At 35.9% G+C, this 16,148-nt stretch overlaps 1 protein-coding gene across 2 annotated transcripts in view; it reads right to left on the reverse strand.

Annotated features, from left to right (window-relative positions):
- The window catches only part of LOC141362445 (mitochondrial glutamate carrier 1-like), a 28,469-nt gene that overhangs the window by 11,821 nt on the left and 500 nt on the right, over positions 1-16,148 (reverse strand). The window contains exons 2-4 of one of the 2 annotated variants that reach the window (XM_073864532.1): positions 7,972-8,019; positions 496-596; positions 250-375 (exon numbers count right to left, since the gene is read on the reverse strand). In XM_073864532.1, the coding sequence (XP_073720633.1) occupies positions 250-375; positions 496-515 (146 nt within the window). In that variant the 5' untranslated portion in view covers positions 516-596; positions 7,972-8,019. Of the gene's footprint in view, positions 1-249; positions 376-495; positions 600-7,971; positions 8,020-16,148 lie in introns of both variants that reach the window. The other variant, XM_073864533.1, reaches the window with a different exon arrangement.

Genomic DNA, 16,148 nt, shown 5'->3' on the forward strand with positions numbered 1-16,148 from the left:
AAATTTTTTATTTGTATATGAACAGGAATTTTGTATCCGTATCGGCACAAAATTTTTGCGTTGTATCAAAATTATAAAATACTGCCTTTGCAATTCACAACCATTTTATTAGTTTGAATTGTGGTTACTTGTCCCACCCCTAACCGCCACAGACATTTTGTATCGTATCAACGCATGAATTTTTCCCAGTATCAGCACAGGAATTTTCGGTGGCATCCCTAATTTAAACAGATCTGTGTTTACACTCACATGCTGGTATATAGTCGTGATCCATTCTGCTGGTTCTGAAGTCGAGTCTTGGCCAGATCGATGGGAAACACGCAGGTAACGCCGATCAGTCCCGCCACGCCTCCGTTTATTAGCTTGGCAGGCAAACTGAAGCGAAGAATGAGAGGTGATGAGACATTAAAGAGACAATAACAGTCTATAGTGTTACGTTAGCACAGTTAATATTTGCATCAACAAGCAATTCAAATGTGATTTTAACAAATGAACCTGATCTGTTTGTCAGCCATTTATCTGGACCCCTGAAGTTCTTCAGTGTGTGCTTGTGTGTTGATTTCTCCCAGACTTGGATTTGGGATCTTTACCCGCCTCTGCTACACAAACATACATAGAAAGAGAATGAGAGAGTTGGACGTGTTCGGGATCAGAAGGTGCGAGATCTTCATATTTGTCTCTAGAAATTCTACTCAAGGTCCTTCTGCAGAACTGAAGTCAATTGTATTTAACCGCAATACATTTTACTATCTGCATTTCTGTGTGAAACATGACATTCAATAAAGAGAAAACTGCCCCCAAATCTACAGTAATTGAATTTTATTGTAAACACACCGAGAGAGAGAGGGGGGGGGGCTGAATGTTTTTTGGGGTATAATAAGAGACAGATTGTCTGTATGTGTTTTTCGCATGTGGAATTTGAAATGACCTGAAGACAGTAACAGTCTCTCTCTTTCTCCTCCCCTCCATTCAGCCAATCAGCTCTCTCTCTCTGGCTTTAGCCCCGCCCATCTCTCATCAGCCCTCCACTGACATGTTTCCTGTTCCTGTGATTTCTGCTGACTACAAATCTCTGCTGTGTTTCCACATTTACAGTCATGTTCAAAAGTTTAGAAACACTTGACTGAAATGTTTCTTATGATTAAAAACGTTTCCTTTTGAAGGAATATTTGTAATAACTTTTTGGAGACAAAAATACTTTTGTACCAACATATTAATTTCTTTCATTAGAAAAGTTATTTTTCGTTTGAACAAATATTTTATTAATTTGGACCAAAAAATGAAATAGATTTGAACTCCAATAAAGTTTTAAAAGATCTCAACCTTAAAGGGATAGTTCACCCAAAAATGAAAATTCTGTCATCATTTTCTCATCCTCGTGTTGTTTTAAACATTTATGAATTTCTTTTTTCTGATTAACAAAAAAGAAGATATTTTAATAAATGATGATAACCATTGACTTCCATAGTAGGCAAACAAATATTATGGAAGTATTGTGACAAATGATGAAGAAGATATTTTGACAAAATGACGGTACGCACACAGCTATTGGTAGCCATTGAATTCCATCATATTTATTTTTCCTACTATGGAAGTCAATGGTTACAATCAACTGTGTGCTTACCATCATTTATCAAAATATCTTCTTTTGTGTTCGTCAGAAAACAAATAATTCACACAGGTTTAAAACAACATGAGAGTGAGTAAATGATGACAGAATTTTCATTTTTGGGTGAACTTTCCCCGTTTATTAAATGTGTTTTCAGTTTGTGACACCACAGAAAAAGTGTGTAATTAACCGCCAAATTTTAATGATAAAAAAAGTGGAGCGTGTCTGCTGTCTGCGCTAAAACCACGGCCTCTTGTGGGAAAGCAGCCGGTCTCTAAAATCCCTAAAACCTAAATAGATGCTTGCAATTGTCTAAGGGGCGGGGCCATGCTCGGTGGCTCCAGTGCATCATCGAGCCACCGTTTTAGCCCCGCCCAAATAATCCTGCACTTAGAAATGTGGAACTGTTTAACGGTGTAACTCCACAATTCAGTATTACATAGTTCACAATTTTGTCACGTGTTTCAGCGAAACATTTATAGAAACAATTCTCTAAAATGATTTTACACAAACCAAGAAACAGAAGTATCGATTGTCTTCTTTCCTGTATTGTGAGTCGTATTTCCGTGTGAAGCGGCACTTGAAACGGGAAAAATTTAGGGTGGGACTTGTTTCATCCATCGACAACTTATTCAATCGTTGGAAGTTGGGCCATGTTGCTAATTGCTAATCACTGTGATCTTTTCCTGGGCAAAAACAAGTCTCACGCCCTTCCTGAAGAGATGTCATTTCGAGGAGGTTAATGTTATTTATTACAAATAAATAAAAAAAATTAAATAATGAAGTGCACAGTAAATGTTTGTAACACTTTGAAAGATAATTTTGCTCTTTCTTTGGACTCCTGTTTATTAAACAATGCTATAAGTATAATATAAGTGACCATTTATGCCATGTCAACAAAACACAGTAAACTGAAAGAGACTCCTGTGAAAGTGATATTAAGCACCTGAGCTTGACAATTCACATATTTTTGATTTTAAAAAGTTTGTAGAATATGAATAAATCATAAATGCTCTTATTTGAATTACTCCCTGCTGACGTAACAACACATATATTTAAGTTATGATGGTTTTTGTAACATGCTTCTGCTTTTTCTAGTATTTTCAAGATAACAAAAAGATACCTTGTAACCTTGAGGAACAGACTCTACAACCGCCTGTACATTTGGAGTCATGAACTTAATCTCAGTACTTTTACCGGATGACCTGCTTATCTCAAACTTTAGTTCATTAAATTGTTTTGGCCTGCACAGCAGTATATTTAAAAATCCTCTTGTAGTCGATAATGTTATCCCTTAAAACAGGGGTTCCCAAACTTTTTCAGCGTCCGGCCCCCCTTGTGTACGGTGCATTCCTTCGCGGCCCCACAAAGAAAATTTGTGACAAAAAACTGTTCTAAAACATTTTAATAATAAAAAAAAAAACATTAAATTCTACAAAAAAGTTGTGCTTTTGGTTAGTAGCCTTATTTTTTTAGGTTTAATTACATTACACAGAATTCATGATAAATTCATGTATTTCATAAAATGTCATAAAACTGCGGCCCCCCTGGCACCATCTCGCGGCCCCAAACCACTGCCTTAAAACTCAACTTTTAGCATCAAAACAGCAAATAAAAAGTTTTTTATTAATGCTTTAAAATAGCTTAAATGTAACTCTACACCCTCCTCATTTAGTATACGCGGAGCATGAATATGCAAATTAATCCCCACCTTTACAAACACACAAGCTCGGAGCATAGATATATATGTACATAGATGCTACATGTAGCTTAACAATGCATATGCGAATTGTGTGTTTGCAGTACATATTTTTTTGATGTTAACATATGTGGATGTGCTTTTGGTTAGTAGCCTTATTTTTTTTAGGTTTAATTACATTACACAGAATTCATGATAAATTCATGTATTTCATAAAATGTCATAAAACTGCGGCCCCCCTGGCACCATCTCGCGGCCCCAAACCACTGCCTTAAAACTCAATTTTTAGCATCAAAACAGCAAATAAAAGTTTTTTATTAATGCTTTAAAATAGCTTAAATGTAACTCTACACCCTTACCTCATTTAGTATACGCGAAGCATGAATATGCAAATGAATCCCCACCTTTACAAACACACAAGCTCGGAGCATAGATATATATGTACATAGATGCTACATGTAGCTTAACAATGCATATGCGAGTTGCGTGTTTGCAGTACATATTTTGTTGATGTTAACATATGTGGATGTGATTGGTTGTATCTTTTGACGTAGGAAACCGAGGCGATTTCAAATTGCATTCAACTGAATCGATTTCAACTGCAATTTTATGGAGAAAATACTTTTAAGTGCTGTTAAATGACGAATTTGCACATGGTTTGTCTTAAAGCATATTAAAAACACCACATACAGTAGACATATAAACAATAATAAAAAAAATCACCACAGGGGGACTTTAAGACTATATGATGACCCATTAAGTCTCTTAACTTTCATAACCAGAAACATCCTCAGTCAACCAGCAATAGCTACAGAGACATGGTTATGCTGTTCAACCAGCTGAACTAAACCAGCATGAACCTTTAATATTTTCGTTATTCTCTTCTATCCTGCTGATTTTCCATTACAATCTGCTTCTCGAACTATGTGAATATCAGGCCTGTTTTGTCTGGCAAAATGTAGCTGCTATCAGTTAACATTAAATTACAACCATTAAGAGTCTTACACAAAGATCTCTGTAAGACACGGATGAGGTCAAGCTACAGCCATAAATGAAAACTGTAAACCCACCAACCCATAGGACAGAAAATCATTACGACGCTCCCTTTAATATCTCAACCCTTTCTCCAAGACAGAGATCTACTGCACTTTAAGCTATGTTTATTTACTCAATGACTTTTTGTGGCAGGTTTCAAAAATTAGATCTCAACTAATCCTCCAAGACATCTGTGAGATTAAATGGAGATTTCAGCTGAAGTTTTATAACACAGATTTTATCTGCAATTAAAAGATATGAATTAATTAAAATATGTGACCCTGGACCACAAAAGTCATAAATCACATTGTATGGGTCAAAATTACGCACTTTTTTTAAATCATAGGATATTAAGTAAACATCATGTTACATAAAGATATTTTGTAAATTTCCTACCATAAATATATAAAAAAATATATTTATCATTAGTAATATGTGTTGTTAAAGACTTCACCAGGACGACTTTAACTCTTTCCCCGCCGTTGACGAGTTAACTCGACAATTAAGAGAAAACACTTCCCTGCCAATGACGATTTTTATGGCAATCCATATTTCCACTATTATCCACCAGGTGGCGTTTTACCCAACTTATAAAACCCGTAAGCAACCCCTCAGGCCAAACAGTTCAAACTCCGTGTATGTTTTGATAATCGCTCTGAATCTGATCTCTATCAAAAGTCCTTCACAAACATTGAATTATCTCAGCTTTTTCCTCAAAATTAGGTACTTTTGAAGAAACCTACCAATATTTGAGATGTGATAAAAAGAGAAAACATGATGAAACCTTTTTTGTTGTTGTTGGTTTGAAAGCAGAGGATCTGTTATTTAATTGCACCATCAAATTCAAAATTTTCAAATAGTTGTATCTCGGTCAAATATTGTTGTCATGATCTCCAAAGGAGAGAGAGACGGGACCCATATGCAGGCTTAGGTGTACACAACAAGATTTATTTGGGGGATACAGGGATACAAAACAAAGACCCACGAGGGGTGACCCTTATGACTCTGGTCTAGGGTCACATGATCATTAGCTATTAAATATCCACATTACTCTTACTACATGTCAACAATTGTCGTATTTGTGTCTATTTGTACTGTAAACAGAAACATCTGACCATGAATCTTAAATTAAAGACAACTAGAATTCCTTAAAGTCTTGTGAGTTATAAAAGAGCAACTTCTGAGCAATAAAATCTTCCTGTGAGAGATCCTCATAAACATTCCTCTTTCAGTTTCAATTTATAGAGGAACATTTGGTTTGTGTGGTACTTGTGGTTGATCTTGTGATCGACCACCACACAGCAGTCTGAGCTTTTCTAAATGAATCTCGATGTGTATCGTGACAAGACATCTGTCTGTCTGACTGTCAAACTCTCTAGAAGCAAGTTTTAGGGTTCCCATTCTAAGCCGAATGTCAAATTCCCAGACTTTTCCCTGACTAAAAAGCTGAATTTCCATGACATAGGTCTGATTAAATGGTCAAGTGTTGGGGAAAGTTACTTTTAAAAGTAATGCATTACAATATTAAGTTACTCCCCAAAAAAGTAACTAAATGCGTTACTTAGTTACTTTTCATGGAAGATAATTAAGTTACTTTTGCGTTACTTTTTCTTACTTGGCTGAGGCTTGATCTCTCAGTTTTATAACTGAGAAGTTCTGTATTCAGAAATTGCATATTTCCATCACAAAAATGTCAAACTCTGGCATGTCATCTCTGTTTTTTGACACAAACTGCTCCTCAAAAAACTGATTTATATAAATGACTGGATTCCGCATGATGTCACACTTGTGAAGCCACCACGCCACCATGTTGGTATACCCAAACGTTCTATTAAATCAATGGACGTTATCAGATTTTAATGATAAAACATCACTTTACTAGTCTTCGTTTTTATATCTGATTCTGAAGTTACCCTGTACATTATTACAACACAAACATCCGAAGCATGTACATAGTTATTTACTGAAAGTTGTACATTTTAGTTTTTAATCAGTTATACATTCATCTTCATTACAGTATCAGATCAGCAGACAGACCGCAGCATATTTAGTATTAATGATAATAAACGTGCTCATTCTGAAATCTAAATAAATAATCATGCTTTGTATCGTATGTGCATGCAATAATTTGCTGGTTTCGTAATTATGTTATCTAAACTTACAAGTTACCTAAACTTGTTCAAAGAAATAACGTGACCGTGTAGCTGAATGTAAAAAAAACTTTATTTATACCCGTGTCATTAACAGAATGCAGCAGACACACTCACCTTAACGTTTTTTTATAAATCCATTATCCTGCCCGATTAAAACATAAACACTGCAAATAACACCAGAATTAAAAATTTATTTACGTTCACATATCGTAAAATTAATCTTGTGTGACTGATACGCTGTAAAGGGGGTAAATTTAGATCATGATTTTGAATGGAAGTCAATGATGCCCTCTGCTGGTTGGGTATACCAAGATGGCCGCTCGAACTCTGCGCTGGCTTCACCTCACGCGGTTACGTTAAGCGTTCTATGCGCAATCAAGTCATTTATATAGATCAGTGCCTCAAACGTGACTACATTGAGTTTAATTCAGTACATTATTTTTTTCTGAATTAATTAAACTTAAAAGTAACTCGCATTACTTTTTTTTAAAAGTAACTTAAATATTACTGTGTACATTTATAAAGTAATGCGTTACATTACTCGTTACTTCAGAAAAGTAATATTATTACGTAATATACGTTACTTGTACTGCGTTACCCCCCAACACTGCCAATAAATGGCTGTTTAAATTGCAGTTTAACTTATAATCATTGAAGGCTTGAACTCGGAAACAACATTCCTTATGTCACAACTTATCAAGCAGATTAAAACTAAAATTTAAAGCGACATGACTTTATCAAAAAAAAAAAAAAAAAAAAAAAAAAATATATATATATATATGACTTTCAATCTCTGGAAAAGCCTTTTAAAATTCCATGATATTCCAGAAATTCCATGACCCGTGAGACCCTGAAGTTTATGTGGTGTTTTTAATATGCTTTGAGACAATTCATGGGCTAATTTATCATTCAACACCATTGCTGAGTATTTTCATAGTATTTTCATAGACTTGCTACTGAAACGACTGGAACTGCAATAAATACTTTAACCCATTAACATCAGCTCTAGAAAAATTAAGGCCGCAAAAGCGCAGTTCACGTATATATTGTGTGAAACCGAACTTAGCCCTTATGTGTCAGAAACTGTCAGAAAATGTAGCATCTATTTACAGATATATCTATGGTCCAAGGTTCTGCGAAAGAGTGGAGGTGGGGACTAATTTACATATTCAAATCTATTCTCAGAACTGTGTGATTAAGTAGAGGCGGGGACTAATTTGTATATTCATATATATATATGCCCTGAACTGTGCAATCGGGTAGAGGCGGAGACTAATTTGCATATTCATAGACCTGCGTATACTAGATGAGGCAAGTGTGCAGTGTTACATTCAAGTTGTTTTAAAGCATGAAGAAATTATTTTCACAGGAAAAACTTTTACATATGCTAATATGATGATCAAAGATGAGTATTAAGTAATAAATTATTGACTACGGGGAACTAAAATAAATAAAAAACAGATACGGTATCCTACCAGATATGAAATGTTCTCCAGCCAGCAGGTACTAAATTATCGTCACACCTGGAAAGAGAAAAACAAATGAGTCGCTTTAAAGTTTAAAGGCAGGAAACCCATTGACGAGAATTAATGAATGAATGAGCAGTTTTACTGAAGCAACCTTGAACCAGCATGCACCAGGTCTATGTGTGTGACTTTTGCATTTCACTTTGAATCAGATAATGAACAGCTGCCGACCTCTGACCCTCACTGAAACCTTTGAAGTTTTATGGACCACTACAACATGACAAACTATTCACTAAACCACCATAATGAATTAGTGTACGTTACTAGTTAAGATGGTGAAGCTACATTTATCAAGTTATTCTTTATATGCAAAAATAATAAAAATGAGTTCAGTGTAATTAAAATTGTTGATGCATATCTGTGTGCGTACTATACATACAGTATCAACTCCTTCCAAAGCATTTCATCTTTCAGAATATATCTCTATACAACAGAGACCACTGAGATTGTTGCCATGGAAACAGACCCGAGATTAAAAACTCCTATTAATGGGTGCCAAATATTTCAGCATCAGTTACAGAAAATATTAAAAACACACTGCAGCGCTGTCCGAGATCTAAGAAAATGTGCTCAGTAATGACTAATGTATGTAAAACATTAATATCTACATGCACACAACTACTGACCCACTGAATAGTAAGATATCAATCATACAAACACACAGCAGTACCACCACGGTACAATAATGGTTTCAGATGGTAATGCCATATTAGTTTAATGTAAATCATGAAAATGTCATGGTATCGAAAAACATGGTAGCATATTCGGCAACCTGATTACCATAGTAAGAGAGGCCAATAAAAATTGCACATATTTAAATGTTAAGGTTAACAACTGAAAGAGAATGAAGGAGAGGGAAGAGCGAACTAATGAGCGACAGCTGGTGTGAGGAAGACAGCGCTCAGAGGAGGAAAAGATGAAGAGGGAGGAGGAGAGAAAGTAGGTGAAGTCAACCTGAGAACAGACACAGCTGGTTAAAACAGAGAAAGAGAGAGAGAGAGAGAGAGACAGAGAGACCTTATCTATATCTTAGCGTTAGTTGTTGTCATTGTGTTATTGTATGCGTCCTGTTTTAGGTATAATTCTTTGACTATATTGTAAGCAATAATGCCAATAAAGTACCTTAACTGGTTCGTCCCTTTTGAGTGGGGGGGGGAAGGTGCTGTACACCTTGAAATGAATATAAATCTGCCTTTTTTTCAGTCTAAAAGCCTAATCTCCGTCTTGTTTTAAAGAAGATACTAAAGTGTTAACGGAAGTGTCTGGAGGTGAAAATGTTAATGTTATAACAGTATACATTTATTGTAATAAATAAAAATAATGTATATATTTTATACATAAAATTATTACAAAAAATAAGTTTTGTGTTACACTTTTAGTGTTTTTACCAACAACGTCCACTAGGTGTCAAGGTTTGCTGCATACTCTTGTCACAAATTAATAAATTACTGTTGCTGCATTATTACTACTGCAATTTTTTTTATATGAATCCACATTCTTAGACCCTTCCAACGATGTAGTTTTTTCATGATAGATTAAAATTGAAATGTTAAATTGAAAATTAAATTGAAAGAGAGAGATGGAGAGAGTCTGCACACGTTTGTCTAAATTCTAAAAAATTCTGCTTCGCCTGACTGTATATGATGAACTTCTTTAAAGGATCAGTATGTAAGAAATTGATATCAATAATCATAAAATGGCCCTGATATGTCACTAGACATTAAGAAATCATTTTCATTTCAAATACTTATATCACTGACAACAGTGGTCCAGCCAGGATATTGTCATTTATAAAGTGAAGTTGCAGCCCTCAACTGATGTTTATGTTGTCATGTTGTGTATTGGCCACCAATTGTGTGATTGCAGTACCAGTTTTAGCCACAATCCTACATACTGTTCCTTTAACTTTTAAAAATAACATTTAGAAATGTTTTGTCAAAAAAAAAAGATTGAAAGTTGAAAACAAAATCATGTCAGGTCTCAGTTTAGATCATGGTAATATAAATAAAAGTCACTGATTGATTTAAAGAACACATTTACATTATATTTACATGATTAATAAATTAAAGGTCACATATATGCCCATTTTTACAAGATGTAATCTAAGTCTCAGGTGTGCCCAGAATCTGTCTGTGAAGTTTCAGCTCAAAATACCCCAAAGATCATTTATTATAGCATGTCCAAAACACCCCTATTTGGGTGCGAGCAAACACATGCTGTTTTTCGTATGTGTACCTTTAAATGCAAATGATTTACTGCACTCCCTTACCAAAAGAGAAAGTAAGCACTTTTAGTTCAAATAGATTTGATTTTGTGAAAACAGCGGACCGCGTAACTCGCTAAGGGCAGAAACTGGTAACAACAGAACTGTCTGTGGGCGGGGCTTTATCAGTGTGACATCACATTGCTAAAAGAATCAAAACGGCATTTATTTAGACTGCTTTGGCTAAAGGGGGATTTAAAAGGAGTGGGTGGATTTTTTTCATTGTAGGGTGGTTGTGTTCACACACTGCCAATACACATTTATGTCCAAACTTGTAAAGGTGGATTTTGTATTATAGGGACCCTTTAAATTCTGTGTTGGGTTACCAGATAACACTTGAACAGTATAGTGTTTAGTCCATAAATGGTTTGATCGATCTAGAGCGACACAGAGATGAAGTAATCTTCATATGTTAAACACATGTGGTGTTGGTACTGTACAAAGATCTGTTTTCAGGGTCAGAGAGTGAAGGGTGGGGTTTGGTCAAAGGTAAGAGAGAGAGAGAGACAGAGTATTTTTTATTGGATTTTGGACCAAAGCGTGGGGAAAAGCCAATAGCTGTTTCTGACATCTTAAGGTGGTTTTGTTACATGGTAGTCAAGCTGTTGTTGGTCTACCAGGTTTCATCTGGTGGTGGTCTTAAATCGTCAACAGTTTTAGTGGTCCTTAACATATGAAGTATTTCTTATGTCTCTTATTTCTCTGTAATGTTGTTTCGGTGTGTGATGTAGTATCGTGCTTCAAACACAAAATAATTTATCTGTAGTTTAGATTTAATCCTAATTTTAATCTGGCTTCAACACTTTAAACTTTACATGCGTGAAAATGAATGAGTATATGCGGCACAGCTGTGTCATTGAGAGAATCGGCTCAGATTAGTAATTGATCAATAAGGATTTCACAAAGTCCAAGGCCGATACCATAAAGACAGACGGACAGACAGAAAGTCTTCAGCAGTCAATGGGTTTACAGTAATGACTGAGAGATTTACAGTACAGCAGAGAGACATTTACTACGTGTTAAACCAGACGAGTAAGATAAATATCAGCAAGATCAGCTTAACAAGCTCTTGTTGTGTTCTGGTTAATTAGTTAGCCGGTGTACTCTACCAGGACTATAGTGAAATTAATTATTTAAAAAATTCATACAACATCCTTGTTGAAATGTCTTGCAGCCAAAGCTGGTCAAGCCCGACAAGCTTGATCAGCAAAAAGTGGTCAAAATCCTTACCATACCAGCTTAAACCAGTCAAGCAACATCCTGTGATTAATATCTGTATTAGTAAAAGATTAAATTTAACTATTATTTTAAGTATAAGATTGGCCTAATTTAACTGACCTAAGATGACTGTTATCTTTAAGGCATTATCTTTCACCTTTGTCCTGTTAGGAATTATTAAACTGAGTCTGAAGACCAGAGACAAGAAAAGCATATTTTAAAAGATTTGTCAGTAACATTTTACAATAAGGTTATTTGTTAAAGCACGAGCTAACATGAACTATCAATGAACAATATTTCTATAGCATTTATTCATCTTTATGTGAAGTTCAACATTTACTTATTTATTTGTAAAACTGTTAAGAATAATTGACAACGGGCTGGTGAATTATTTGAAAATAATGCACACCCATGCGGCACGACGTTAAGCCCAGTGTGCATTATTTTCAATTATAGCACGGGTCTGTTAAATGCTGTATTCTGATTGGCTGAGAAATGCTCGATGGGTGTTGATTATTTTTCTGTAAAACGCACACCTAACTTGTCAAATGTCTTAAAAATAGGCACCAGAGCAATGTTTGTGGTAACCGTGGTATAAGTCAACCCTGTATCACGAAATTATGTACCTATAGTCACGTAATTTTGTAAGTGTTTTTTGTGACACTGACATGTTTTTACGCCTTTTTTGCCACTGTCACGTATTTGTTACTCAACTCTTTTGGCCTATTTTCAAACCGTTGATGCTTCAGTTTAGGGTTAGATTTGGTGTTTGTGTTAGGTTTCAACCTTTTCTTCATGATTTATATTTTATGATTTTTAAACCATTGTCGCCTGGCATTTGGGTGAAAGGGTTCGCACACCGGCCACGCAGCTCAGCGCCGCGTCACGTCGCGCCTAGGAGAACTCGGAGGTATTGTAAACCGGAAGTGCACATTAAATGCGCGAGCTTCGTCAGATAGCGTCTACTTCAAAATGTAAAATATACGTTAGCAGCCAATGTTAATCATTAATGATGTGGGACACATATGATGTTATTTAGTGTTAAACTATGTGAGTGGCGCTCTGTGGCGCGGCAGGGATTTGAACAACTTCCTAAATCACAGCTGGGCGGCGCGAACAGGCGCCACCTGCCGGCGCCGGTGTGCGTACGCTCATAGAAAACAATGTGTTACATTTTTTTAGAACGGCGCGGCGCTGAGCTGCGCGGCCGATGTGCGATCCCCTTTAGAGTTGGGTTTGGGTAAGGATGTCATTTTATGTAAATCTAACCCTAAACCGAAGCGATAATGGTAAGAAAATAGGACAAAACAGTTAAGTGACAAATACGTGACAGTGACACGTAAACAGAAATACGTGACATGTTCACGCAAAAAGGCGGAAAAACGTGTCAGTGTCACGGAAAACACTCACGAAATTATGTGACTATAGGTACATAATTTTGTGATACTGGGTTGTATAAGCGGAATAATTGATTCAGGTCCTTTGAATTATTTTAAGATAATGCACACCCGCATCACCCACCTTGGGTGTGCATTATTTTCTTATAATTCAACGGCCCGTCGTCAATTATTCCTTACATAATTCAAAGGACCAGAGTCAATTATTCTGCTTATACCACTGTTACCCTAAACATTGCTCTGGTGGTTATTTTACGACATTTGACAGGTCAGGTGTGCGTTTATCAAAAAATAATGCATAACCGATCTCTCAACCAATCAGAATAAAGCATTCAACAGGCCCGTGATATAACATAAGTTAATGCACTGCAAAAAATGACTTTTGTTACTAGTATTTTTGTCTTGTTTTCAGTATAAATATATTAAATTCTTAAATCAATATGTATTTTCTTGATAAGCAAAATTACCTAAGAAAATAAGTCTAGTTTTTAGACAAAAAAATATACAATTTAAGTGAATTTGTGCTTAAAACGAGCAAAATTATTTGCCAATGCGGTAAGAAAAAAAATCTTTCACTTTTTTCTTAATTCAAGAAAAATTCACTATATAATTTTTGTCCAAAAACTAGACTTATTTTCTTAGGTCATTTTGCTCATCAAGCAAAATACATCTTGATTTAAGAATTTTTAGATATTTCTACTGAAAACAAGACCAAAATACTACGAAAGAAAAGTCATTTTTTGCAGTGTGCACAGTGATCTGACATGAACAATTATATATGACACAAACTAACATTAACAACGATAAATAAATGCTGAAAATGTATTGTTCGCTGTTAATTTATGTTAACTCATGCCTTTACTAATGTTAACAAATACAGACTTAATGTATAGTGCTACCACATCAATCATACTATATGGTAATTTCTAAAATGTACTAACACACAAATGTTTCATCTATTAATACAACCAACAAACCACTGTAGAATAAATAATTGTATTGGTATTACCTAAAATAAAAGATACAAAAGCTGTAAAAATATAGCTTACAGCATTGTTCATTGCTAGTTCATGTTAGTTAAGTAAGGAATAATTGACGACGGGCCATTGAATTATAAGAAAATAATGCACACCAAGGTGGTAATGCGGCACGACGCGAAGCGGAGGTGTGCATTATTTTCAAATAATTCAAAGGACCGGAGTCAATTATTCCGCTTATACCACGGTTACCACAAACATTGCTCTGGTGCCTATTTTTAAGACATTTGAAAAATTAGGTGTGCGGTTTACAGAAAAATAATCAACACCCATAGAACATTTCTCAGCGAATCAGAATGCAGCATTCAACAGACCCGTGGTATAATGCATTATTACTGATTAGTCAATATCTACGATATATCGGCCGACCGATATCGGGCAGATTTTTGCGAGTTTTATGTGTATCGGCCGATATGTGGCTGCTGTGTTCACCGTTTTTTCCCGGCATTATTTACAGACAGAGTGCTGAAAGCTGTAAGCGATTGCAGGTCATGCGACTAAAAACAACCAACCTTTCCATGACAACATCGAAAGCTCGGCCTAACAGCTGATCATACCTGGACAAAGCGGGTTTTTATTTCTCATCTCTATATATATTTATAGTAGTAAAGTGCTAGAAATCAATATCCTCTGCTGATAGTTCCTCGTCATTGTAGAGTTCAGCACCCTAACCTGTTTTTAATATTTGTTAAATATATGGGGTTTTTTTTGTTTGTTTAATAAATGTTACTTTTTTACATTGAGTCTTGTAACATTTGGCATCATCGTGTCATTTTTATGATGTAAATTGAGTGAGCAAAAGCAGTATCGGCTCCAAATATCGGCTCAAGAAAATCGGCAGCCATTATCGGTCATCAACTAAGGCTGATGAAACAAAAATCGGTATGGGCATCGGCACTAAAAAATCCATAATGGTCGTTCCCTAATCTACAGCTATTGATATAACTAATTTCAGCAAAAAGTATTACATGGCAACATGGTGTATCAACCCAATATCACGCAAATACGTGACTATTTCACGTATGGACCAACGTGAAAATGTCACGTTTTGCCGGGTTTGAACGTGAGCATGTCACGTTTTCTGTTTGTGTCACTTTCACGGTTTGGTTACTCAACTTTTTTGTCCTAATTTCTTACCATTGTCGCTTCGGTTTAGGGTTAGATTTACATAAAATGACATCCTTACCTAAACAAACTCTAACCCCAACGTCAGGCGACAATTGGTTAAAGTTTAGAAAATATAAAAGAATAAGTCTTGTATCTTTTTTTTTTATAAACCAATACTTAAAGTGACAAATACTTAAAGTGACATATAACACAAGCACCAAATCTAACCCTAAACCGAAGCGAAAATGGTTTGAAAATAGGACAAAAAACGTGAAAGTGACACAAACAGAAAACGTGACATGCTCACGCTCAAACCCGGCAAAACGTGACATTTTCACGTTGGTCCATACGTGAAATAGTCACGTATTTGCGTGATATAGGGTATTTAAATGTCATGGATGTGTAAAAATATACTTTGAGGTGTCTATCTATGTATCGAATGATGTACAGTAACAAAAACACAGTACTGACAAGGTAGATATTCACACAAAATATTTTAATAATAGGCCATTATTTGTTTGTAAGAGACGGTGTTCTGTAATCCAAGGCTATAGTAGATTAATAATTGAATCACGTGAAGAAAATCTGCCAAAACATACAGATAACCACATCAGCAGTGAGGAAATCTGTACAAGAGTTACACACCAGGTCCCTGATGCTCTCTCGTGACATAATTCATCTGCAGTGTGAAGTGAATCCTATTCTCTATGAGAATCTCTATGAGGGCGCGCACGACGCAACGAGAACGCGCACGCCCCTGCGACCTGATGTTGTCCTCTGCATCCTCGCATCTAGATCCGTACCTACTTATACAGTAGCCTACAGTGGGTGTAAAGCCTCCCCTCACGGCAGATACGCGTACGAGGTTCTGTTAATCCCGCGGGGGTCAAATGCAAACACACCAAAAATACGCAAATCGGTGAACGAAGCGCGCGCCGCTTTATAATGAAAAACAGATGTTTGAGCGAGGAACACACTGTACGCTAGCGACCCAAACTTGCTATAATAAACGCTGCAAGCGACGCGCCGCGTCAAACACTCTCTTTTTTAATCATATATGAAGCTGCCAGTTTTACACGCGCACAATGCGATGCAAAACCCACA

This window comes from Misgurnus anguillicaudatus, unplaced genomic scaffold (genome assembly GCF_027580225.2).
Source record: "Misgurnus anguillicaudatus unplaced genomic scaffold, ASM2758022v2 HiC_scaffold_27, whole genome shotgun sequence".
Taxonomy (NCBI): Eukaryota; Metazoa; Chordata; class Actinopteri; order Cypriniformes; family Cobitidae; genus Misgurnus; species Misgurnus anguillicaudatus.